General features: G+C 35.9%; 2 protein-coding genes across 4 annotated transcripts in view; one reads left to right on the top strand and one right to left on the bottom strand.

The window, feature by feature from the left end:
- LOC135101345 (low-density lipoprotein receptor-related protein 2-like) overlaps window positions 1-26,593 on the top strand; it is a 112,867-nt gene that overhangs the window by 78,455 nt on the left and 7,819 nt on the right. For 2 of the 3 annotated variants that reach the window (XM_064005202.1, XM_064005201.1), the window contains exons 2-45: window positions 898-1,020; window positions 1,217-1,348; window positions 2,005-2,235; window positions 2,437-2,676; window positions 3,055-3,171; window positions 3,337-3,518; window positions 3,928-4,044; window positions 4,629-4,861; window positions 5,245-5,450; window positions 6,038-6,235; window positions 6,599-6,745; window positions 6,904-7,113; window positions 7,271-7,466; window positions 7,662-7,915; window positions 8,085-9,127; window positions 9,290-9,426; window positions 10,097-10,277; window positions 10,573-10,762; window positions 10,966-11,177; window positions 11,748-11,932; window positions 12,237-12,447; window positions 12,565-12,753; window positions 13,540-13,663; window positions 14,542-14,732; window positions 14,917-15,170; window positions 15,294-15,468; window positions 15,856-15,952; window positions 16,642-16,770; window positions 17,158-17,394; window positions 17,504-17,822; window positions 18,074-18,248; window positions 18,569-18,793; window positions 19,380-19,918; window positions 20,078-20,285; window positions 20,673-20,933; window positions 21,077-21,260; window positions 22,098-22,279; window positions 22,626-22,846; window positions 23,068-23,291; window positions 23,695-23,906; window positions 24,071-24,254; window positions 24,688-24,907; window positions 25,016-26,176; window positions 26,420-26,578. In XM_064005202.1, the coding sequence (XP_063861272.1) occupies window positions 898-1,020; window positions 1,217-1,348; window positions 2,005-2,235; window positions 2,437-2,676; window positions 3,055-3,171; window positions 3,337-3,518; window positions 3,928-4,044; window positions 4,629-4,861; window positions 5,245-5,450; window positions 6,038-6,235; window positions 6,599-6,745; window positions 6,904-7,113; window positions 7,271-7,466; window positions 7,662-7,915; window positions 8,085-9,127; window positions 9,290-9,426; window positions 10,097-10,277; window positions 10,573-10,762; window positions 10,966-11,177; window positions 11,748-11,932; window positions 12,237-12,447; window positions 12,565-12,753; window positions 13,540-13,663; window positions 14,542-14,732; window positions 14,917-15,170; window positions 15,294-15,468; window positions 15,856-15,952; window positions 16,642-16,770; window positions 17,158-17,394; window positions 17,504-17,822; window positions 18,074-18,248; window positions 18,569-18,793; window positions 19,380-19,918; window positions 20,078-20,285; window positions 20,673-20,933; window positions 21,077-21,260; window positions 22,098-22,279; window positions 22,626-22,846; window positions 23,068-23,291; window positions 23,695-23,906; window positions 24,071-24,254; window positions 24,688-24,907; window positions 25,016-26,176; window positions 26,420-26,578 (10,615 nt within the window). The remainder of the gene's footprint in view (window positions 1-897; window positions 1,021-1,216; window positions 1,349-2,004; window positions 2,236-2,436; window positions 2,677-3,054; window positions 3,172-3,336; window positions 3,519-3,927; window positions 4,045-4,628; window positions 4,862-5,244; window positions 5,451-6,037; window positions 6,236-6,598; window positions 6,746-6,903; window positions 7,114-7,270; window positions 7,467-7,661; window positions 7,916-8,084; window positions 9,128-9,289; window positions 9,427-10,096; window positions 10,278-10,572; window positions 10,763-10,965; window positions 11,178-11,747; window positions 11,933-12,236; window positions 12,448-12,564; window positions 12,754-13,539; window positions 13,664-14,541; window positions 14,733-14,916; window positions 15,171-15,293; window positions 15,469-15,855; window positions 15,953-16,641; window positions 16,771-17,157; window positions 17,395-17,503; window positions 17,823-18,073; window positions 18,249-18,568; window positions 18,794-19,379; window positions 19,919-20,077; window positions 20,286-20,672; window positions 20,934-21,076; window positions 21,261-22,097; window positions 22,280-22,625; window positions 22,847-23,067; window positions 23,292-23,694; window positions 23,907-24,070; window positions 24,255-24,687; window positions 24,908-25,015; window positions 26,177-26,419; window positions 26,579-26,593) is intronic. The other variant, XM_064005203.1, reaches the window with a different exon arrangement.
- The window catches only part of LOC135101346 (uncharacterized protein DDB_G0287625-like), a 30,033-nt gene continuing 27,364 nt past the window's right edge, over window positions 23,925-26,593 (bottom strand). Inside the window, exon 9 of the mRNA XM_064005204.1 lies at window positions 23,925-24,276. The gene's annotated coding sequence lies outside the window, so the exon portion shown is untranslated. The remainder of the gene's footprint in view (window positions 24,277-26,593) is intronic.

Raw genomic sequence — 26,593 nt, 5'->3', positions numbered from 1 at the left:
GGAGAAAGATCTGAGAAACATATTTATTGAGATACGAATCGCTGACTTCATCTTTGCCTTCTCAAGTTCTCTTTTACTAGTACTTACCATAGCAAACAGTACAACCACTCAAGTACTTGTCGTTTTGTGTGTGTTAAAGCAGTGATATTTCATGGTCTTGGTTTTATTCATTTATTTATGCATAATGAAGAATTTGGTTGCTCTGGCATTCAGCAGTCAGTCCACTCCACACGTGTGTGTCAGGCTTATTTTACTATCTCGAGCATGGCTTCGACACATCTCCACGACTTCCTTTTACCTTCGGACCTTCAGAATGGTTTGTGTGAGGAAAGTTGATCATCTTACACGTAATTCAGTATTTATGTCAATGTTGTCTTGGTTTTGAATTACTGTGACACCTGGTTCATCGTATTTACTCTTATAGTGTCCTGCCAGATTATCACAGACGTAGTAGCTGGCCAGTCTTGCTCAGTAAGGTGCAGATGAGGCGGGTGAAGGTAAACACCGCCAGGTGCAAGATGAAGTTCTCAGAAGTTCTTGGCTCTGTAGAAGTACTATGTGAGACTGGAAGGCAGTGTTATTTTCACTGCGTCGTCCATTGATATATATATATATATATATATATATATATATATATATATATATATATATATATATATATATATATATATATATATATATATATATGATGGGTTAATTACTGGTTGTCCACTTAAACTAAGTGGCCTGACATTTTTTTTTTTTTGTATTTTTATTTCTCTCCAGCAGTGTAGCGAGCTGGAGATAGTGACAGAATGATACCTTTTTGCATCAACTCCTGGCACATGTTGATATTTTTATGACCATATTTTTATTGATTCATTGTGTATTATTAATTACCCCCTCTTATCTCCTCAGATGGCTCGCGAACATGTACACCAGCGGAGTTTAGATGTAACAATGGTCGCTGCATCCCAAGAAAGTGGGTGTGCGATTACCAGAAGGACTGTCAGAATGGAGAGGATGAGCAGCAGTCTTGTCGTAAGTGGCACTTGCTCGTTTCTCATCTGTCAGACTTCAGATATCTTAACACTTAGTACAGTTTGAAGAAAAAAAAATGCAATTTCATCATTCATTTATACCTAATTGTAGCTAAGATCTTGATTACAGTGAGATTAGTTTTTGTTAATCATTTCTTATATTCTCTAAACTTGTATTATGTTTTGTTACATTGCAGCACCACCAGAATGTCAGGAGGAACAGTTTGCATGCAATGAATACAAATGGAATCATACTTACTGCATCCCTGTCCACCAACGTTGTGACAAGTTAGATGACTGCACAGACAAGTCAGATGAAAGTGGATGCTGTAAGAATGCTACTATCTTATTTTGCCCCCATTACACCATAAATAAAAATTGGTGTAAAATTTCAACCATGTGCACACTTATGTGGTGCTCTGTCTTGGTTGTGCAGTGTATTCTATTGATGTAGTGGCCTAACTTCACCTTGGCCACAGTAATCATTATGGCTCACTTGATAAGGATTTGTGCATCACTGGAATGTCCTGTTGTGGGTTTGATCCATTGGTGCCTCTCATTGCCAGTCTAATATTGGATATGGTATTAACCCTTTCTTCTTTGCAAATAACTATAAAGTTCACTTTAGCTCAACAGTAACTTTAAATTGCTTTGTCATTATTATTACAAACAGACAACATTTATCCATATAATCCTCTCTATTTTTTCACATTGCAACAAGTCTCTGTGCAGTGCTTGAAGTGTTAACAAATGATGCACTGGGGAGTGAAAAAGTTAAAGGTCACATTTTACTTGCATGAAATTTTGGTTAAAGTTACATTATTCATGTGATAACATTAAACAAAAACATTCAACAGTTGTTGAAAATGTTTACCATAAATAAATTTACTAATTAGCATAATAATGAAGTGACTGAATTTTATAGAGATAAGTTTTGTAATTTTTATTCTTCTCTCTTTCTCTCTCTCTCTCTCTCTCTCTGCAGCTTACCGAGAATGTTTATTTGAAGACCACAAGTGTGGCTCTGGGCTGTGCATACCACCAACTAGAAAGTGCGATGGTTATTTTGACTGTCGTGATGAGTCAGATGAAGCTGGGTGCAACATGACCTCTTGCACAAAAGACAAATTTAGATGTAATGACAAATGCATAGAAAAATCTCAGAAGTGTGATCATAGGAAAGACTGTGATGATAATTCTGATGAGGAAGACTGTGGTAAGTTTTCTATAACAGTGATGAAGTAAACATTATTGATACTGTCTGTTAAACCTCTAATGAAATTAAGTCAAACTTTCTTCTGACTTTTGATAATCAAGAAAATTTTTTTCTGGAACTGTATTTTTTAGCATTCATATGAGATGTAGATGATGCTTAAACAGGCTAGTGTTGATTAAACTTCAATTTTTATTTTGATAGATTTCCCAGCATGTCATGAGAACCAGTTCCGCTGTGCCAATGCTCTGTGTATTCCACGCCGCTGGCACTGTGATGGCCACAGCGATTGTCCTGATGACTCTGATGAGCAAAATTGTACTGCCATTGCTTGTCCAGACTCAAAGTTCTTATGTCCACAAGAAAATCGTTGCATTGAAAAGACCAAGCTTTGTGACAGTCACCGAGACTGTATTGATGGCTCAGATGAAACTACTTCATGCTGTAAGTATTTCCTCTTCTCTTTCCTATGAATAAGTGTTTTGGTTATAACTCTCTCTCTCTCTCTCTCTCTCTCTCTCTCTCTGCTTGACTATAGTATAAAATGCAATATGTATGTAAATAAAGTTGGTTGGAAACCTCATCTTCAGATGATCACAGTGTCACAAAATCAAAAGAAATTGGACATGTAGATTTATTTTGGTTGTGTGATTAATCCAGTTGATTTAATGTTTTATTCTTTTCTTGAATACTGCTTCCTCTTGTGATATTTAGAAATGTAATATTATTTAAATTGTATTGAAATATGCCATTTCTAGACTGACTAATTTAGGCTACCAACACATTTTGTGAAATTAATTTATTACTTGTTTAATTTCACAGCTGCAGAATTGTGTCCAAGTTTGGGGTGTGAGTATGCCTGCCGCACATCTCTGGGAGGTGGAGAGTGCTACTGTCCAGTTGGAAAACAAGTCTCCAATGACACAAGAACATGCATTGGTAAGAATTTGTTTGTGTATCTGCACCATGTAGGATGGCCAGAGCATAACAGTTCTCACTTAATCCTATCCAGTTACTTCATCCTCAAGCTCTTCATATAAATAATGATATCAGCATTTTTATACAAATGACAGAATTTTTAAATGTTTTATTTTCCTTTAACAGACAAGAATGAGTGTGAGGAATGGGGCCACTGTGACCAGCTTTGTTTCAATACTGATGGTTCCTACAACTGTATGTGTACTGAAGGCTTCCAGCTTGAAGGCAAGACTAACTGCAGAGCAATTACTGGGTCTGGGAAGAGCAAGATGATGCTTTATTTTACTTACCATGATAAAGTTTTGAAGGTATGATGGCACATATATTATGTAATATTACATATATTCGTTTAGACAGTGTTGTTGTACTCTGCTTTTTAACTTGTAAAAGAAGGAGGGGTCTTTTCTTCAATGTCACCTCTAGAATGTACATTACTGGATATATACATCCTATAGGTATGGGGTGTATATAGTATATGAATTGTAACAATTATATGTATGGACTTGTATAAAGTAAGATTAAGATCCTTAATTCACTTTAGGAACATATTATTTCATTCCCACAATTCTTTACCTATTATTACCATATCTCATCACTCCTATCATTTGCTTATCCCTCCAAGGAAAGTAATCAAGAGTAGCAGACATGAGGTACTGCACAAATATCAAGTGAAATATGTTAACTTAGATGACCAATTCAATTATGTTTACTTTTCAGGTTGCAGATTCCTATGCCAGCAATCCTGAGGTGGTGACCAATGCCTCATCAGCATCAGGGTTAGACTTCCACTACAAAAAGGACCTCTTGTATTGGTCTGATATTGAGACTAGAAAGGTGAGTATGTGAAAGAGTTGGTTACAAGTTTATCACTGCATATGTCAGTCATCTTAGTTATAGTTTCATCTTTACTTTAGTTTGTGTATAGTCCATCTAAATTATTCTCTACTACTTTGTTAAGGAATATATAGTACATGTTTCTGTGATGTTAATGATTTTGTCACCCTTCCTACTGCCATTTTATGTAACATTTAATATGCCTCATCTTACTCATTGTGTCTGCATATCTTTCTTACTTGATGCCACACATTTCCTCTCAGTACTGCACTTGTCAGACAGTTTCCCATGGATAGTGACACTACATGCATCTTGCCAAACTGTTTTCACTACACTCTTATGGTGCAACATCTACCTTTATAAGTCACCACATATCTTATACATGAAGTGCTGAGTTCATGTTTTACATGTAGGAAATGATGTAGATGACTGGCAGTACCCTTATGACAATATTTTTAGCTCAATAGTTTTTGAACAAGTTAATCTTCAGACTTCTTGTTTGTTGCAGCTACCTGTGATGGTAATGATGACAACATGTAGAAGATTTTATTTTCTTTTTATTCATGTAAGTTTGATGTTCACAGATATATTCTCAAAGACTACGAGGGTCTGGAAACTCTGTAGAGACCACCTTGACTCTGCCTGGTTCCCTGACGCCTGGGGCCTTGGCTGTGGACTGGGTGGGAGATAAGCTTTATGTTGTGGACATCCTGGGACAAAAGATTGATGTGTTTGAGATCCTTGGCCGCTATCATGCTATTGTCCTGTCCAACAACATCACTGCACCTCAAGATATTGGACTTGATCCTACTTCTGGGTATGAAATTATACACTGCTTTGTTCTTTTCTTTAAAATGAGTAAAATACCAAAGTTGTCTTATGATTTTGGATGTGCAATGAAGAATAGTAAGTTGAAATTAAAATGTTTAAGGAATGTGATCTCCTAATTAACTTGATGTATTAGAAAAGAAACACAGATCTTGAAATTTTGCTTTTATTACTATACTCAAATCTGAAAGTTATTTACAGTGGTTCCAATATCTACATATAAGAGAGAGAGAGAGAGAGAGAGAGAGAGAGAGAGAGAGAGAGAGAGAGAGAGAGAGAGAGAGAGAGAGAGAGAGAGAGAGAGAGAGAGAGAGAGAATATACATACATACATACATACATACATACATATAAGAACATTTTCTCTTTCTAGCCTCATGTTTGTAGCTGACACTGACCGCATCATTCGTGCCAACATGGATGGAACAAACCTGCAGGAACTAATAAAGGATGTAATCTACAAGGCCTCAGGAATTGCTGTTGACATTATTAGTCAGCGAATCTTCTGGTGTGACTCTCTTTTGGATTATATTGAAACGGTGACATATGATGGCAAAGGAAGGACTGCCATTGTCCGAGGTAAACAGACTGTGTGAATCTGAAGTCCCATTTGGAATTCCTGGGAGGTGACATAAGCAGTTAGTTATCTTGTAGCAAGCATCCTTACTCTCCTTACTCAGAGAAAGATTACATATAGAGAAAGGGCTGAAAGCACCATTCTTGTATGAGTGTGAGGTCACTGATGTAGGACTTAAGTTCATTTTGTTATGTGATCAGATCTTCAACAGAGGGAAAAACAGCCTAAAATAATCTCTGACCTGGGATTCAAACTTTTGGATTGAACAATTACAGACCAGGTGTACTTATCATTATGCACACTATGAAAATAATTGTATTCAAAATACTTGTCATATTTATTTTTTTTTTTTTGTGTGTAATTTTATAAATTTGCTGTTGTGATCAGTCAGCACTTCATCACTTATGCTATAATATTTATGTTTGGAAAGGAAATGTTCTGGTAAGGAATTTTATTATGAAATTTAAATGAATTATGCCTTTCACTATTATTTCTGACCCTAGTAGCTTTGATATAAGATACTTATTACTGTACTTGTATATTTGATAGTCAGGTTATGCTACATCTAACTTATTGATTCTTTCTGTAGGATCACCTAATGTTCCTGCTCCTAATCGGCTGACAATGTTTGAGAGCAATGTCTACTGGACAGACAGCACTCGGCAGGGAGTCATTCGTGTACCCAAGTTTGATGGCGCTAATAGTATTCATGCAGTTTATAGAGATTCTGGAAAGACACAAGATCCAAAAGCAATTAAAGCAGTTCATGCACTGATGCAGCCTGCAGGTAAGTTATGTTAATTTTCTTTACCAGTGATTAGAAGGTAATGAGAATGAAAATGTTAATTTTCTTTGCCAGTGATTAAAAGGTAATGAGGATGAAAAAGAAAATTCATAATCCCTTGAGTTTATGTATATGCCCTTCCTTTTGATAAGGTGTCTTAGATTATCATTCTTCTATTCTCTTGGTCAGTCTAATATGAATATCCTTGTACAAATTTCAAAAGCCATAAACAGAGACAAAATTAATTTTAGCAGAATTAATAGTATCACTTAGAATGCTGATCCTGTAATGCAGTTTCAGTTCAGTCTTAAGAACTAGTAGCTACTTAGTGAGATCAGTATTGAAGAAGGAATTGAACTGTTGCAGTCCCAAATCCATGTACGAATGGTGGAGGAAAGACTAATGGAGGGTGTGATCACATGTGTATTGTGACTCACGGATCAACCAATCTTGGGTTCCGCTGTGCCTGTGACATTGGCTACAGATTGAATGAAGATCAGAAGAGTTGCTCAAGTAAGTTTATCGTTGTATAATGTAAAGTGCTATTAGATTAGTAGTGATTACTGCTCTGATGTAGTATGATGATATTATAGATAGATGTACTAGCTACTGTTTTAAGTATTTTTCTAATGAATGATATCATGAGCTTATGGTTTTCATTGTCATTCCAGTGGTGACAGAGTTCCTGATGTATTCACAACAAAAGTTCATCAAAGGTCAAGTTTTGGATCCTGTGTCTGAGAATTTTAATGATGCCATCAACCCAATTGTGTCCAAGGCAGCAAGATTTGTGGGCCTTGATTTTGATTATCGGAATGATTATATTTACTACTCTGATGTGAGCCTGGATGTCATATATAGAGTGAAGAAGAAAGGAACTGGTAAGTATATAGGGTGATAGATGATATATGTTTGTCCAAGATTTATTATGTTTACATTCATTAGTCTTCTATCCCACCAATACACATATAGAATGTATAAAACTGTCAAGAAATTGAAGTTTTATAATATTCTTATTTATTTTTTTTTTATTTTCAGGCCGTGAAAACTTGTTAGCTTCGCAAAATGAAGGTGTTGAGGGCCTGGCACTTGATTGGGTTTCCAAGAACCTATACTACATTGATAGCCGCAAGGGAACCCTCAATGTCCTTCACACAGAAAACCCTGACTTCAGGAAGGTCCTACTGACAGGCCTCAGGCGCCCAAGAGCTATTGTAGTTCATCCCAACAGAGGGTCTGTCTTCAGGAAATTCTTTTTTAAATTCTTTCATGTCTTTGCTCATTTACCCATTTTGGTATAATATAATAGACTAGGTTGAATCTTGTGTGGGTGCACCAATGCATGCACACACACGAGAATCATCGGTTTCTGTTTGCTATAGCCAAAAATGTGTTTTTGATTCTCATCATGTATATAACTCTTTTGCAGATATGTCTTCTACTCTGAGTGGGACCGTCCGGCTAATATCAGTCGTGCATTCCTTGATGGAACTAATGTCATGGTGTTCCGTAATGTGCTTCTTGGCTGGCCAAATGGCCTATCAATAGACTACATCACAGACCGCATCTATTGGTGTGATGCTCTGCTAGACCACGTGCAGCATGCAAACCTCAATGGCACTGATGTGCAAACCATCAGTTCACAGAGTATCAGGCATCCCTTCTCCCTTGTTATATATAATGGTTAGTGTTGTGTACTTTTTTCTGTATGCATGATGAAAATATTCTTGGAAATGTATACAGCAAACATATATGTATGCATATGTGATATCCTTTCTTTTTTTGTAATTGCAATAGTTTTCAGAGTTGCAAATATTTTTCCTTTTTATTAGAATCTGTAATCTTTCTACAGATTGGCTGTATGTAACTGACTGGCGCCGAGATGCCATCTTACGGATGAACAAGACAGATGGCTCGCAAGAAAAGGTTGTTGCTGAGGTTGCAGAAAGCAATCGCCTGTATGGTATTCGTATATACAGCTTTAAGGCTCAAGAAATAATACCCAATCACCCATGTGAGAGCAGTGATACATGTCAGAAGTTCTGCTTCCCGATTCCTGATGGAGCTGGAAAGCTTAAAGCTCAATGTGATTGTCCAATGGGAGAAAAATTGAATGCTGACAATAAGAGCTGTGGACCTGATCCTGATGCTGACCCTGTAGAAGTTTCCTGTGCACCTTGGGACTTCCAGTGTGCCAATGGTAGATGCATAGAGAAGTCTTGGGTCTGTGATGGAGATGATGACTGCCTTGATAATTCAGATGAAGAACAGAACTGTACAGATGTTACTTGTCGAGAGGAAGAGTTCCAGTGTCTCTCTCGAAAGTGCATTCCCAATACATTTAGGTGTGACTCGGACAATGACTGTGGAGATTTCTCAGATGAGACAGGCTGCCTGAATATGACCTGTGAAGCATCTTACTTCCGGTGTGATAATGGCCGCTGTATCCCACTTAACTGGAAATGTGACTCTGAAAATGACTGTGGTGACAGTTCTGATGAAGGAGACTTTTGTGCCAATAAAACCTGTTCATATTTCCAATTTACATGTCCCAGTACAGGTGCCTGTATACCACAAGCCTGGGTGTGTGATGGTGATAATGACTGCTATGATAACAAAGATGAAGAGGGATGTCCACCAATTGCTTGTACTGCAGCTCAGTTCAAATGCAACAACCAGAAGCAGTGTATTCATGAATCATACAAATGTGATGAGATCCCCGACTGTGATGATGCCTCTGATGAGCTTGGCTGTCCCACTGTTGATCCTGATGGGTGTATTGAAGAAAATCAGTTTAGATGTGAAAAGTCAGGAATCTGCATTCCCAAAAGTTGGAAATGTGACGGAAACCCTGATTGTGAAGACAAGTCTGATGAACCACAAACATGTGGACAGGTATATCTATTTAAGTTCTTCAAAATGATGATAATTTCTAATTATTATGGTGTGTATGTGTTTCATGGTATTTTTGCATTTAGCAACAGTACAGTGTTGATATGGATTAGTACTTTTGATATATATTTTTCATGAAATTATTTGAAGTAATTTCTCTTCCAGGTGTCATGTCCAAGCACCCATTTCCAGTGTAAAAATAAGAAGTGTATATTCCACTCATGGTTATGTGATGGTGAAGATGATTGTGGTGACAGCTCTGATGAAGATAATGTAGAGGCATGTGGACAGCCAGTTTTCAGGTGAGACAAATTAGAATGCCTTGTGCCTAAGTTGACCATTTAATATTGTAACAAGCAGAGTAGTGGGCATGATTTGCACATATTCAAGTGATAATTGCTGGATAAGTATGTATGTAATGAGTGGATTCATTTGAGGCGTGTGAAAGTAGAGAAGTGAGGATGTGTAAGGTGACAGCCAAACCTGCTGACACTGGGAAGGCAGAGAGCAGCTGATCACCTGACCTCTCACTGCTCCTGCCTGTCTGCTTTCACCTGTACACCTGTGTTGCTTGTCTTCATGAAATACAACAACAGAGTGCAAATGTGCACCTCTTCTTGCTGTCACCTTCCTCCTTTGTAACAATATATATCAGGCAATTCACAGAGAGAAACCACAGAGTGCTGAAGTTTTGTTCTTCCATTTTTATTGGATGGGATAGATAAACATATTAAAAGGCTAATGTGTGGTTATCATGCTATCAAATAGTGTATGGGAGAAAATCTATATCAAAGAAAAATTAAGTGAAAGATAGTGAAAGTTATCATTATGTTAATATATAATGCATTTACAATCAGTTACAAATTAACAGAACCTATTAATTTTGTGTTAATGGAGAGGATGTGTGTGTGATAGTAGTAATTGTTAGGCAAATGTAAGGCCACTGGTTGTAAATGCTGATTTCTGTTGCAGGTGTGCATCTGGAATGTGGAAGTGTGAAGGAGTGCTTAACACCTGCATTAATATCAGTCAAGTGTGTGATGGCAAGAGAGATTGTCCTAATGGGGCTGATGAAGGTCCTGGCTGTAGTGAAAACAGTTGTGCAGGTGACAAGGCACTGGAATGCTCTGTAAGGTGTCTCCAAACCCCAAATGTAAGTGTTTCATTACTTACTATCTTTTCTTTTTGTAATTTTTTTCATTTATTTACTTATTTATTGATTGATTTATTTGTTTGTTTATATGTTTATTTGTTTTTGCACCCCATGTAATCTTTATTTCATTACCATACATTACTGTCTGACTGCACTACATTTTCAGATGATTTGGCTTAAAAACCTATAAATGTAGTCTCACTTAATTTTGTAAATTGATTTTTCCCTGATTGTAAATGGCAGTCTAAAGGATCCTATATATTTGTTATGATGTTAAACATGTGTTTTATTTCAGGGAAGAGAGTGTATATGCAATTCAGGTGAGAAGCTGGTGAATGGCAGTGCCACAGACTGTGAGGATATCAATGAATGTGATCCTCCAGGAATGTGCTCCCAGACTTGCACCAATTTGAAGGGGTCCTACAAATGTTCTTGTGCTGAAGGATATACCTTATTTAGTGACAAGAGAACCTGTAAAGCTAACAGTAAGTGTAATGTTTCACCATGAAGAACACCTTATTGTTGGCCTTGTTCAGGATTATTCATAAATTATATATGTGATTAGAAATATTTTTACTATACAAGATTAAAAGTGCATTGTTCAAGAGAAAAATATTTAGTTTTGTAGTTGTTTCATCCAGATGTTCCTCTCATTTTTACTGAATCTGGGCATGTATTTTGTTTCCAGACCATAGTGAAGCTTTCTTGATCATCAGCAACAGACGCAGCATACTAATAGCAGACCTGCAACAGCATAGTTTGGAACGAGTACCAGTGCTTGTTGAAAATGTCGTTGCAACTGCCTCTGACATGAAGAATGGGACACTGTTCTGGTCTGACATGAAGGCCAAGCAGATCGTCAAGCTGGATAAAGGAAGCAAAAGCAATGAGCCTGAAGTGGTAAGTAAGAAGAAAGCAAGATAAGCACAAGTGTTCAAATAAATATGCAGTTTTGTGAGGAAATTTTATTTGCTCTTTACGAAAACATTCAGCTATTGGTGGAAATTTTGTTGTACATGGGGAGTGAATCTGAGAAGTAAAGGAGTATAAATTATAACAATCAACTGAAGTGTAGTTGAATTCCTAATGACTCTTGATTATATTTCATAGCTTCATATTTATTCATTGTTCAACCATTTTACAGTTAGATAATCTTTCCATAATAACCTATAGATTATATTTCATAGCTTCATATTTATTCATTGTTCATTATATTTCATAGCTTCATATTTATTCATTGTTCAGCCCTTTTACAGTTAGATAATCTTTCCATAATTACCTATAATCTTTTAGTCATTTTTTATTACTGTTACTTAAATAGTTCTGCAGTTTGGAAAGGCAAAATTATCCTCACATTCATATTTTCGGTGTCCATGCAAAAACTTTAGGGCTTTGAATGTAAACAATAGTTGACCAGAGCTGTAAAAGAGTTCTGTATGGTGATGATTAGTTTTGCACTACATATTTCAGCTTATTGGAAGTGGCCTGGATCTGGTAGAAGGCTTGGCATATGATTGGATCACTGGCAATATATACTGGGTGGACTCACGCCTCAATGCCCTGGAAGTGGCGCGGCGTGATGGTTCCCAGCGCATCATCCTGCTCAATAAAAACATCTCTCAGCCCCGAGGATTAAGCCTTGATCCTCTGAATGGGTTAGTAGACAGTAGACAGAATGAGAATCCCTTGTGTGAAATTCTAAAATCTACAAACTTTTATAACCTGAAAATTTTCAAGTACTAGGAGTATTACTTATTTATGTTTTCAAACCAGTATGTGCTACAGTAGTATCAGTAATTGTAGATCACTGTATGATGTTAACAGAAAAATCATATCAGCATGTTCAGTGATGCATTCCTGACCTAAATGGAAAATTGATTGATAAAGTAGTTAATGCAGCAGATTGTCCTTGTAGCTCATGTAAAGATGTTGATATGAATTTATTTTATTCTGTTTTAGAGCTCGCTGGTTGTTCTGGACAGACTGGGGTGAAAATCCTCGAATTGAAAGAGTCAGCCTCAGTGGACAAAACCGATCTGTCATCATCCAGACCAAGATCTTCTGGCCCAATGGCCTTACTGTGGACATTCCCAACAAGAGGATATACTTTGCTGATTCAAAGCTTGACTATATTGATTTCTGTTATTATGATGGAAGTGGAAGGCAGCAAGTAAGTCATTAACTAAAACTAAATGACTGAAAAAGAAATAGATGAAGTACTAATGCTTGCCCATTCTACATTTCTGAAAAAGAAGAAACAAATAACAATGTACTCCTTTCATTTTAGGTCCTGGCACAGAGTCATTATTTACTGCACCCTCACTCCCTGTCAATCTTTGAGGACTATGTTTACTGGACAGACCGTCAGCTGAATAGGGTCCTGTCAGCTCACAAGTTCCGTGGCGACAATGAATCTGTTGTGTCACATTTGGTGTCACAACCCCTGAGTCTACATGTACACCATCCAGTGCTACAGGTAAAGAAGCATGCTGCACTTACTGTGAATGCATGATAATCCATCCAGTGTGCATTGCAGTGTTGCAATGTTTATTTTCCATAAAACAAAACTGTACTTATCTTTTTGACACAAAACAATACAATCATTAAATGTTTTGTGAAAGGAGAAAAAGGTATTACATTTTTCCAGTACATATGGTTGCAATTAGGGTTAGATTTCAGTGATTTAGAAAAGGAAATGAATTTAGAAGTAAGAATTAATTTTTTGTGTTCATTATTTTTTTTATTATGAAACAAGGATAGAAATAGTGATTATTATCTTTGTGAATTACCTAATGTTAAGAAACTGGATATTAATGTTAACTAAGTTGCAGTGTTTTAGCTGAAGTTGCAGTGTTTTAGCTGCATGCTCATAGCTAATATTATAAGATTGTACCTGATCACAATGAAACAAGCACAAAATCAATTTACTTGCACCTTTTTAGGAACAGGCAGCAGGCCTGTTAATATATTAGGTAACAGCTTCAAGACAAGTATGTAATTAGATTTTATGGCCTATTTTATTTTTACCCTCACTCTACTGGCCTATTGCTTATGAGTCAACCCTTGTTCCTTCACTCATGGTTAGAAATGGAGGTCAGGGTTATCTTGTGCTCCAGAAAGTTATGATAAGATGATATTAACTTTTTTTAGTTATAATTGGTAAATCTTGTGCAATTTAATTGATGCCTAACAATATAGAAATGACTGCTCACCAGATACTTTTAACAGAAAGCAGTGATAAAAGAATATATTTTTTTAACAGCCCAGTGAGGAAAATCCATGTGCCTCTAACCCATGTGAACACCTTTGCCTCTTGAAAAACCCAACTGGATATTCCTGCTTATGTCGCCCTGGATACCGTGCTGTAGGAGGAAAGTGTGCTACTGGTAAGCATTGTTTTTATAACATTAGAGTCTGTTGGGTGGGTAACGTTTACATGCTTCACAGCAGGTACTGAATAATTTGTTTCAATGTGATTCTTGGGCATACTCTGGAACCATGGCAAGGGCACAAGTAGTACCTACACTAACAAACATTTTGGCATTATTTCATTACACAATGAAAGTTTTTTCTTGGAAAACATTAATGAGATGATTGGATTTGTCTTGACTAGATGAGGACAAGTCTGTGAAAAAAAAAAATCCTACAAAAAAGTAAGTTCATTAAATAATTATGATGTCATCACTAGAAGTCCCAAAAAATATATTCAATTATGATAGGATAGATCTAACATTATATATATATATATATATATATATATATATATATATATATATATATATATATATATATATATATATATATATATATATATATATATATATATATATATATATATATTTTTTTTTTTTTTTTTCACTGACTTACTCCTTTACTTTTCCATAACAGCCTAAATAAATGCAATAATAATAACAGGATGAATGCTCAATACATTTTTCACATTAATTCTTCCCTCTAAACAACCTGTAATATCCACTAATAAGAAAATAAAAAAAAAATATATCACTGATATGATTTACTTTATGAATATTGATAACTGAAATTGCATTATCTCTTGACATTCCAATGTATCTTGCAATGCAGGATGGCAAGGTAAAAAAAACTAGTAAAAGAAGCAATTTATTGATACATCTTTGAAATTTGTATTGAGTAAAGCTCTTGTAAAATAACTTGTCCTTGAGTAAATTAGGATTTGTGTCAGGAACTGAAATGGCAGCAATTATATTACAAAATTGTAGGACTAAAATTTTTCTTACATTTGCAGTGGACACCCCATACCTGATGGTGATGAAGGGAAGCCAGATTGTGGATATTGCACTGAACAAGCCTGATGACAAGGGCTCTGCAGGATTCCTGACTCCAATTGTGGGAATAGAGCATGGAATACAGGTTGATTATGACCGCAAGAATGGACGCATATTCTGGGTTGAGGCCATAACAAAGGACAGTGAAAATGTAAGCCATATTGTGGTGCCAAGTGACTTTTGAAAGATTATGGTTAATTGGTTGATTATTCCTGCTAAAGTGTGGCTTAGTAGGTAGCATTTGTAGTTATTTATTGTATATTATATGTTTTATTTCAAAGTAGGAATGTACATATTTCAGATTGCTATTGTTATCTCTATGTTAATTTCAACAGGGCACAATCTATACAATGGCCATTGGAGGCGGAAACCGTTCAACCTATGTGGATCTTGGAATATATGGCTCTCCTTACACAATGGCCTGGGATTGGGTGGGGCAAAATATGTACATTGGAAATCGTGTAGCCAACAACATTGAAGTTCTCAAGTTGGATGGCAAGAACAAGTACCAGAGTGTTATCCTTGACAATAATGGCACAGAAACTGGTGTAGCTCGGCCCAGATCTATGTGTCTTTTACCATCAGAAGGGTAAGTATTCTGTGGCTCACAGTTTATGGATTCATAGCTGTCATATTGCATGTTGGAGTAAATAAGTATTTGGCATGCTTTGTGACAAACGTGAAGCCTAACTTGAGACATTGAACACCACAGATTCCTATTTTGGCTGGATGATGGTGGTGCCATTGTGCCTATGAAGGTTGGAAGAGTTGGAATGGATGGCAGTAATCCTACCATCCTGCATCTGCTTACAAACACAAGACCAGAGTTCATTACTGTTGATCTAGCAAAGAAAAAACTGTATTGGTCGTCCAGTAATAGAGCTAAGGTAGATATTTATTTGTATTCCTTATCTTTTATTACTTTATTATTATTATTATTATTATTATTATTATTATTATTATTATTATTATTATTATTATTATTGCCAGTCATTGTATTTTGATAGGAAAGTGCAATTTATCACAAATTAGTAAGAAAATTTCTTGAAATTCTGGCTTCTTTATTTTATTTAAAAAAAATTCTATATATGCTGCTTATTTATGAAATGTTCTTTTATTTACAAGCAACATGGAGATGAGAATGTCAAAGCTCAGGTAATGCTGAAGAGACCTTTTGTGAATTTTGTAGATACAATACTACAGTAGGATAAGAAAAGATGAACAGTTTGACATTTTATATTCATGAAGTAATGACAAGTGCATCATCCTTACAGATCATGTCCAGTGATATAAATGGTGAAAATGTGAAAACTATACTGAGCGAGGATAACCATATTGCACAGCCTCAAGCCATTGCAGTTTTTAATGATAGTAAGTATCCTCCATTTAAGAGTATTTATTTTACTTTGCAGTTTTAGAATCATTATATGCTGCAAATTTTTTTTCTTTAAAACCGTTAATTAATATCCCTTTCCACCTGGGGCTGATGGAATTAAGAGTGTGAATGATGTGTGTGTACGAGTGTGGTGTTTTTTCTGGGCTACCCTGTATAGGATTGCCAACCTGGTATATATATATATATATATATATATATATATATATATATATATATATATATATATATATATATATATATATATATATATATATATATATATATATATATATATATATATATATATATATATATATATACATATATATATATATATATATATATGGTATATATATATATATATATATATATATATATATATATATATATATATGGTATATATATATATGGTATATATATATATATATATATATATATATATATATATATATATATATATATATATATATATATATATATATATATATATATATATATATATATATATATATATATATATATATATATATATATATATAGATGAATTTGCATGTGTGATCTTTTGAGTAGGGCATAATTTCTAAATCAAGAAGTATAATATAAAGAAGTTATGTAGGATTACTAACATCATTCATATTTCCATTCAACTTTTTAAAAATTAATTAATTGAATATCCCTTTGCCAGATTTGTATTACCTGGACTCGCTGTATGAAAAAGTTGTGCGTGTGAACCTTCTTAATCGCAGCAACACACAAATGCTTGTTGAGAATACTGCTGATCTCCGGTCCCTGAAGGTGTTCCACACACGGCCAAGTAAGATGAGAGTGAAGCCTTATTTTATTATCTTAAGGGAATGTACAGTAAGGCATCTATTGAATAATATATGGTAGAATTATTATAATCATGCATCTTAAGTTTCTTTGCATGGAATTGTATTGCTGGACTCTGCTGTTTCTCAGGTGCCATCCTATGAGTTTGAAAAATAACCAAATGAATATAAAGAAAATATCAACTGTACTTAAAGAACTGGTAATGCTGTGTATAAAGTTCAACAAAGAATATTAGTTAATGATGTAAATAGAATAGATGTAAATAGAATAGATGTTATTTTCTTGCCATCCTTTTCTCACTACAAGCTTTGGTTTTTAACTTGTCAGCTATTTCTTTTCTTTGGTTTTGACCCATTATCCCTCATTTCAGCTCCATCCAGCAATCCTTGTTTGGTTGGCAATGGCGTCTGTGATCACATCTGTATCCCAATGATAAGCAAGCAAAAAAATTGGCAGAGGACTTGCAGATGCACCACAGGCTACCAGGCCGATGGTGAGAATGGATGCAAGCCTTATAACAAGTTTGTCGTTGTGTCTCAGCTGGAGATGATGCGCGGCTACAGCCTTGATGGGGCTGGGGAGGCCATGAGCCCCGTGGCAGGCACAGGTTAGGATTTGACATTCTGGCTTTTGATAATTATCTTGTTTTGATTGTTTATCGTTAAAACTGTGATGACAACATTTCATTATACATTTTCAAATTTACATTATTTCAGGTCACAATATTCTCCATGTTGACTTCCATTATTCCAAGAAATACATATACTGGGTTGAATTCAACCAAGGTGGCTTCAATGGCATCTACCGCTCAAGACCCAATAGCTCAGATCAGGAAGGTGTTGTTGTTACTGGCATTGGTTCCAATGGGATCCGAGGAATAGCAATTGATTGGATTGCAAACAACATGTACTTCACCAATGTTTTCCCTCATGAGACATTTGTTGAAGTTTCTTGGCTTGATGGAACTAACCGAATGGTTCTGAAAAGTATGACAAAGGATTCTCCAAGAGAAATTGCTGTAAATCCAGTGAAGAAGTAAGGATTATATAACATGTTACTAGTTTTAATACTTTTAACTTGTAGCTCATTGAAAAGTAGAAAGGGAAGAAACTTTTACTGTGTTTATTCTGATGTGCTCCTTAGAACTATGCTGAGGAGAATAAACTGGCCAGAAATAAATTCCATATAGTCATGTGTATATACTTCAAACATGGAAACAGTAGAATTCCTAATGATACATAGGATATCTAACTATAATTCATAATGGAATTTTTTGTTTTGTACAGGTATCTGTATTGGCTTGATTATGGACAGTTCCCCATGATTGGAAGAGCTTATCTAGATGGCTCAAACTGGAAACCGCTGGTCACATCTGGAATAAGTAATCCCCGTGACCTCACCATTGACATGTTCAGCAATGACGTGTACTGGGTGGACTCTGCTCTGGATGCCATCAACAAGGTTTGGATGTTTAATTGTAACATATGTTCAGTACTAATATTTTGCTTAAGCTGTAAACAAAATGGCATTGTTCATTATCAATCAGAAAATGTAAAATATGAAATGATATTCTTCATGATGAAACTATTGTAATATCTCTAGTTTCTCACATGGTGGTTATGGCAGATGCACCTGAATTTGCATTGGCTTTTCTTTTTCTTTTTTTATATACTTCACTTATCAGTCTCTCTCTTTCTCTCTCTCTCTCTCTGTCTCTCTGTCAATGGATGTAATCTTTTTCAACAATACGAGTTTCACTACCACTGGTATAACTTTTACAGGTCAGTTTCAATGGAGGAAACAGGCAATACATTCGTCGCAACTTGCCAAACCCAATGGGCCTTGCACTTTACCAAGACTATGTTTACTGGATTGACCGTAACCTCCGAACCATCTTCCGAGCCTCCAAACATCCTGGCAACACAACTCTTCCTGAGCGCTTCAAGACCAACCTGGGGAGTTTGAGAGATATTGCAATCTTTGATGACAGTAACCAGCCCACCAAGGTACATTAAAATTGAGAATTTGAGGGAGTAACCACATTCTCTTCTACTGTGTTTCTTTTTTCTTCAATCTCAAGTTCTCTGATTTCTCTAGAATGTATCAGTTCTCAGGATTTGTAAGGAGACTGTTAGTAAATCAGAAGATTGAGGAAAATGCTTAATATTATTGAATAGAGAGTTTGGCATGTTAGGTGCTTGACCGTGAATGTTCCTAAGCATGCAACAAAGAAATCCTGAAATATCTGAACTTAAAAGTGTACAGCAATTGTTTTTAGATCATTCATATCACCATTTTTTAATACACTAGTATGAATGCTGCAACATGTACTTATTTCAACATATTATAGTTAAGTAAAAAAAATCTTAACATTTAAGCCTTCAGACTTACCAAAGTCCTAAATTTCAAGGATGCAAATGTACATATTGTATTGTAGAGATGGGAGTAATTTTTACTTTTGGTATCTCCTTCACTTAGATGTGTTTGATTTGTGATATTACATTATACAGATTTGATTTACAGTAGTTTGGAACATCATTCTTCTTTTTAGTACTTATTTTTTACTCTTTACTCATGCATTTTTGTTGACAGGCTGAAACTCCATGCACAACTCGGGGCAATGGAGGATGTGCTCAGCTATGCTTCTCCTTCCCTGATGAGGCCACACAATCTGAGCGTATGAGGTGTGCCTGTGCCTCAGGCGTCCTGGCTGCTGATAAACAAAGCTGCGAAGAGTCTAAGGAATACCTCATCTTCACAACAAGAACAGAAATTCGCAGCCTCTCCCTGAACCCTGATGAGCACACTGTGCCATTTGAAACAATTAATGATAATCTGACAAATGTCGTAGGAATTGACTTTGACTATGAAACAAAGGAAATGTTCTACACACAAATTAGACCTAACACCAAAATTACTAAAATCTCAAACACATTCCCACTTAAATGTGAGACTATCTTAACTGAAGGAATCAATCCAGAAGGCATAGCATATGACTGGACATCAAAGAAGATATACTGGACTGACTCAGCCAACAACAGCATCTATTCCATGAATACAGACGGCACACACGTGGTCATGATCATCCAGGTGGAGCGGCCTCGTGCTATCGTCTTGGATCCATGCAGAGGGTAAGAGTTTCTTGTGTGTTCTTTTATAAGGTGTCCTCTCCATTATTGTTTGTGTCTTTTTGTGTTCACCATGCATAACATCAGTTTAAACCATTCTTTGATCAAGAAGCATAAAAATCCATTCATGTGAAATATTAAGAAAGTGTACTATTATTACAGGCATATGTATTTCACTGACTGGGGAAGGTTTGGAACTGCTGGCAAAATTTATCGAGCAACAATGGCTGGATCATACAGAGAAGAGATTGTTCGTGATCTTGCCCAACCAAGTGGATTGGCAATTGACTATGAAGAGGAAATGCTGTATTGGACTGATGCTGTGAAGGAGCTTATTGAAAGGTCTTACTTGAATGGAACTGGGAGAGAAGTACGTATAGTATATCTGTACACACATAGTTTCTAAATGTTGCTTGCTTACTTTACCCATGGTGTCATTTCTTATGGTAACCTAGTGGCACTCCAAGAAGCTGGCTGCCTACTGTGGTTAGATGCCACCATTCTGTAAATATCAGTACTATATGTCAGTATGGTAGTGGAGAATTATGTGCATCTCTGTATCATTTTGGCCTTTTGTAACTAAGGAATAGTGGCTTATATTTATTTTATGACTAAGTGTTTTAATGCATACTTGTCTCACAGATGCTTATTTTTCATACAGTTACTTGCAAAATGTGAAGAGTGAAGTCTCATGAGAGTGTAACTAAGTCAAGAAAAAAGAATACTGTATTTTATTTATTTATTTTTTTCTTTCCAGGTTCTTGTATCTGCAACCATCTATCCCTTTGCTATAACAGTTTACAAGAACTACATATACTGGACTGACCTTCAGCTTCGAGGAGTTTTCCGTGCTGAAAAGTACACTGGTGGGGACATGATTGAGATGGTCCGCCGGCTGGATGAGTCACCAAGAGACATCCACATATTCTCAGCTGATCGCCAGAAATGTAACACAAATGTGTGTGCAATCAATAATGGTGGCTGTGCCCAGTCATGTCATCCAAGTGTTGATAACAAGGTATACTTCAGTTGCACAGTTTATTGGATATGAACCTTTAATGGATATAGATATATATTTTTTATGTAGTAGTTTATGTTTTCTTCATGCCCTACATTATGTACTTACTTTCCATGTTACATAATCATTGGCATCCCTTTCAGCATGAGTGCAGGTGCAATAAATCACTGAAGCTAGTCAATGAAGACAAGATGTGTGTACCACTAAATTACAGCTGCAATGCAAACAATTTCTACTGTGCAAATGGAAAGTGCATATCCCGCTTATGGGCATGTGATGGGTCAGATGATTGTGGTGACAACTCTGATGAAAACAGGAACTACTGCAGTAAGTACTCATAATTTTTATTGTGAATGATACTATTTGTATGACAGCATGATGTGTTTCAATCATCACCACTTTTAAAAAATTGAGATTGACCTCTTAATACCTCCAGAATCCCTCTCCAAAGCAATGGCCACCACGACCACCACCACTACATTATAAAATAATCTTTCTTCCTTGCTTACCCATGCACAGAATTCCTGCTTCATGCAATCTTATTCTTGGCCCTTTCCTTTATGTGCTCCCTTGATCTTTCCTCCCATTTTAATGGTAGTCTGCCTTGCCTATCCAGCTCTTCCACTTAAAATTTAATGCATCGTGTTTTTATTAACCATCCTTACCCTAATCTTTCTCACCATTATTCTGCTGTTTTCATGATTGTTTCCTTACTCCTTCACCTATGCACCCACAGTATTGTCAGAACCATTTTGCTCAAAGAAAGTTAGTCATGAAAGACACCTTTTTGTAGGTACACACTTCCTACCACTGACTTCAGTTGCTTTCTTTTATGAAGTATGCCTTGATTACCGTTCCTGCAGACATTTGTGAAAATATACTTTCTTTCATAGGAACTTTTGAATAGCCATATATTTTAGTATGTAGCATTTCTGTCAGTCTTTCATATTTATATTAATATACTTGTTTTGCATCTTTGTGTGTATTGTTAAATCTTTGATGCCATAAGTGAGCATCTTGGATTTTTTGTATTCACTTTTTTAAATCACTAGGCTTTACAGTATTGAGATAATTTTATCTCTTTCTTGCTCCATGTGAAGAAGAATTCGTGATATATTCGTCTCTTCTCCTTTTCATGTTCTCTTGTTAATATCTTTGAAACAGCTTATCACACATGCAGCCCCAGTGAGTTCCGTTGCAAAAATGGTCGTTGCATCTTTTCAACTTGGAAGTGTGACCATGAAGATGATTGTGGAGATGGATCAGATGAAGAAGGTTGTGAATATCCTCCCTGTGCAGAAGGAGAATTCACATGTGCCAATCATCGTTGCATTCCAATGTCACAGGTTTGTTCCTGTTTTCTTTCTTCACCTATGGGGTGTTCTTACAAATGACCAAACCATTTGAAATCTGATTTGTTTATCACTGTTGCAGCTTACTCAACTTGTGCTCCCCTTCTCATCTTCTCTGATATTCTCCAAGTAATGCACTCATTGCATTTCATCCATGTTCTTTCCAGCTTCCTTTCTCCTTTCTGTTCATACCCTTTGATACATCTCCATTACCTCTGAACTGTTGTTCCAACAATGGCTTATATAAAGATAGACTTTTGAAACACAGTAAAACACAATAGAATGAAAAATTTACCTTTGCTTTTTATTAGTTTTTTTTTGTTACATTTTGCTTTGACAGGTATGCAATGGTGTGAATGACTGCAAAGATAAAAACACCTCTGATGAGAATAGTGATAGGTGTCCAAAAATTACTTGCCCACCCAATCACCTGAAGTGTGAAAACACAACCATATGTGTGGAGCCTTACTGGTTGTGTGATGGTGATAATGACTGCGGAGACAATTCTGATGAAAATGAACTTCACTGCTCACATCGCATGTGTCCTCCAAACAGCTTCAGGTAATTATGAATGAGGACATCCTTTGTTTTTATTTATTTATTTATTATTTTTTTAAATAGATTTTGAATGAAGAGCAGCCCAGTGTGGAAGAAATATTTCTTTGAATTATTCTTTTGTGCATTCTGACATAATAATTTTTATAAGAAAATAAAAAAAACTTAGTAAATGTATATGAACAGGACATGATAATATTGAATTAACCTATTTTCCTCACATTTAGGTGCCCCAACCATCGCTGTATTCCTGGTACATGGCATTGTGATGGTGATGATGATTGTGGTGATGGTGCAGATGAGCCTGAGGAATACTGTGAACAGGAAGACCGCACCTGCTTCGGTGACCTCTTTACATGTGATAACGGAAACTGTGTACCAAAAATCTACATTTGCGATGGAGACAACGACTGTCTGGATGGTTCTGATGAAGGGGAGAGACACAAATGCAGTAAGTAGTACATTTGCACATCTTTTACAATCTAATGTTTTTACTGGTATACTAAAGATGCACCCATTTTACAAGAGTAATTTTTGGAAAGCAGAAATTAGTTTTGAAGTGTAAATAGAGCTGGGGGAAAGGAATGTATCATTCCTTTCTGTGTGGAAGGAGAGTTCACTTCTCAGTTCCATAAGAGAATAGTATGCATTCCATATTACAGTATTGTTATGAAGCAGTAATCCATATGAAAGGAAATGGAATAAAAAAATAATAAAATACAACTTCCCAGTTCCATAAGAGAATAGTATGCATTCCATATTACAGTATTGTTATGAAGTAGTAATCCATATGAAAGGAAATGGAATAAAAAAATAATAAAATACAACTATAAATGACATGTTTATTCTTCCAGACAACCGTAAGTGTGATGAAGAGACTGAATTCACTTGTCATGCCAACAAGCAGTGGGGCCGTGCTATGTGCATTTTGAAGAGATGGGTGTGTGATGGTGACCCTGACTGTGTTGATGGTGCTGATGAAAACTCCACTGCTCTGTACTGTCCTCCACTAGAGAAATGTAATGAAAATGAGTTCCAATGTCAAAATGGACGTTGTATTAGTAAGGTTTGTATTAAAAACAAATTTATTTTATGTACCTTTAATCATGAAAATACAAGTGAAAATATGTATAAAAGAAATGGTACTTGTATAGTCATACATAGAAATACTTTTGTCATATATGTGGGTTTATATTCTACAACAGCTTATCATCACTAATTCACAAACAGGACTGGGAATGTGACTTTGACAATGACTGTGGAGATGGTTCAGATGAAGGTATATCGTGCAACCAGAAGTATCGGGAATGTACATCTGATGAATTCAACTGCAGCAATGCCAAGTGTATCCGCAAGTCTTACCAGTGTGATGGAGAAGATGACTGTGGAGATAATTCTGATGAAGCTAGCTGTGGTAACTCACTGTCTGCTGGATTCTGAAATCCAAGTCCTTGTTGTTAATAACCAGTGGAGAAGAATGAGAAATACTATGAATATAATTTAGGAAGACACTTTTCTTTTGGAACTAGAACTCTTATTTTATGTATGGATTATTATACAAGTTCTACCCTTTGATTGCCAACTCTATAACCTCAATGTAATCTTAATAAATCTACTTAAGGCATACAAGTTCACAGAAACTATATATATATATATATATATATATATATATATATATATATATATATATATATATATATATATATATATATATATATATATATATATATATATATATATATATATATATATATATATATATATAAAGCATTCTCTAAATATTATTCTTATGTATATAAATGCAGAATTTTTACAAATATTTGTGTTTAATTCATATTAATTTTCAGAACCTGAAAAGAAGTGTGGAGCAGGAGAGTACCAGTGTAAAAATGGAGAATGTATTGCTATGAAGCTTGTGTGCAATAAAGTTGATGAATGTTCAGATGGATCTGACGAACCACTTCACTGTAATGTTGATGAATGTGCCAAAGTAGAGATGCATCAGTGTGGACACAAGTGCATCAACACCATCATCGGATACGAGTGTGCTTGCAACACAGGGTACAAGTGAGTATTAGCATGTGACCTTAGCTAAATTATTATTGTTACTTTGTTATACAAGGAAAGACAACTACATTAAATAGGTTTTATTATTGTTATTATTTCTTCTTCCAGGCTAATGGCTGATGGTAAGGCATGCCAAGATGTGAATGAATGTATAGAAGTACCTGGAGTCTGCTCTCAGAAATGCTTCAACACACCAGGGTCATATAGCTGCAAGTGTAATCAAACCTACTATGATCGGGATGCCGATGGCCACACCTGCAAACGACGCGATAATGCTGAGCCATGGGTGTTCTTTACCAACAAGTATTATGTCCGCAGGCTGACAACAGATGGCTCACAGTACCTATTGATGCATCAAGATCTGAGAAATGTTGTAGCCATGGACTTTGATAATAAGGAAGATATGTTATACTTTGCTGATGTAACTGCAAAGGTTATATATAGAGCCAAGATAAATGGAACTGAGAAGGAGGAGGTTCTTAAACATGACACCCATGGTTTGGAAGGTCTGTCAATTGACTGGGTTGGACGAAAGATTTACTGGTTAGATAGGCACAGCAAGCATTTGGATGTGGCAGAACTAAATGGCACAAACAGGAAAACTCTAAAGTCAAGTGGAATCAATGACCCAAGAGCAGTTGCTGTCCACCCAGGTATTGGCTACGTATACTTCACAGATTGGCACCTCCAAACATACATTGGCCGCATTGGTATGGATGGATCAAACTTCTCTCGTATTCTCAACTTCGATGACAAGATCATCTGGCCCAATGCCCTCACATTTGACTTCTTTACAGACAGAATATACTGGGCTGATGCTCACCTTGATTACATTGCATATGCAGACCTTAATGGTAATAATAAGCATGAAATAATACATGGTGCCAAAGTGCCTCATGTCTTCGCCATCTCTGTGTTTGACGATTATATGTACTGGACAGACTGGAATCTCAAGGCCATTCTCAAAGCCAATAAATTTACTGGTGAAGATTTCCAGTTCCTTCGCAACACAACACATCGGCCATATGATCTCCACATCTACCATCCTCTACGGCAGATACCTTACCATAACCCTTGTGGAGATAATAATGGAGGCTGCTCACATCTATGTTTGCTGAAACCCATTCATGGTGGATCAGTATCATATTCATGTGCTTGTCCCGACCAGTTCTACCTTGCTCAAGACAACAAAACATGTATTGCCAATTGCACAAGAGGACAGTTCCGTTGTTCAGGGGACGATGATAAATGTATACCTATATATTGGAGGTGAGTGACATACATTTGGGATTGATTTATCAGTTGGTTAATATTTGAAGATAATGTTTCCAATGTTCATCTTTATATATGTTTCAGCGAAGAAAAATGTGTCAAAAGAAATCTCTCATATTTTCTTGAGTAAATATCTCTCATTTTCTGTAGAAGAGTAATGTCATTATTATTTCAAATTAAACTTTTGCATCTGAATCAATAATTACTGTGATATGGAACTGCACTTTGTAAATCTCTTAGGTGTGATGGTGAGAAGGACTGCAAAGATGGAACTGATGAGCCACCCGGTGACATTTGTCCTGAGAGAAAGTGTCGCCCTGGACAGTTCCAGTGTGAGGATGGTAGAGGCTGTGTTGTTGCCACACAGTTGTGTGATGGACAGAATGACTGCAGTGATGGGTGAGTTGTGCACAT

This window comes from Scylla paramamosain, chromosome 6 (assembly GCF_035594125.1).
Source record: "Scylla paramamosain isolate STU-SP2022 chromosome 6, ASM3559412v1, whole genome shotgun sequence".
Classification (NCBI taxonomy): Eukaryota; Metazoa; Arthropoda; class Malacostraca; order Decapoda; family Portunidae; genus Scylla; species Scylla paramamosain.
The sequence above is the reverse complement of the archived record's forward strand: the minus strand, read 5'-3'. Positions and strand labels throughout refer to the sequence as shown.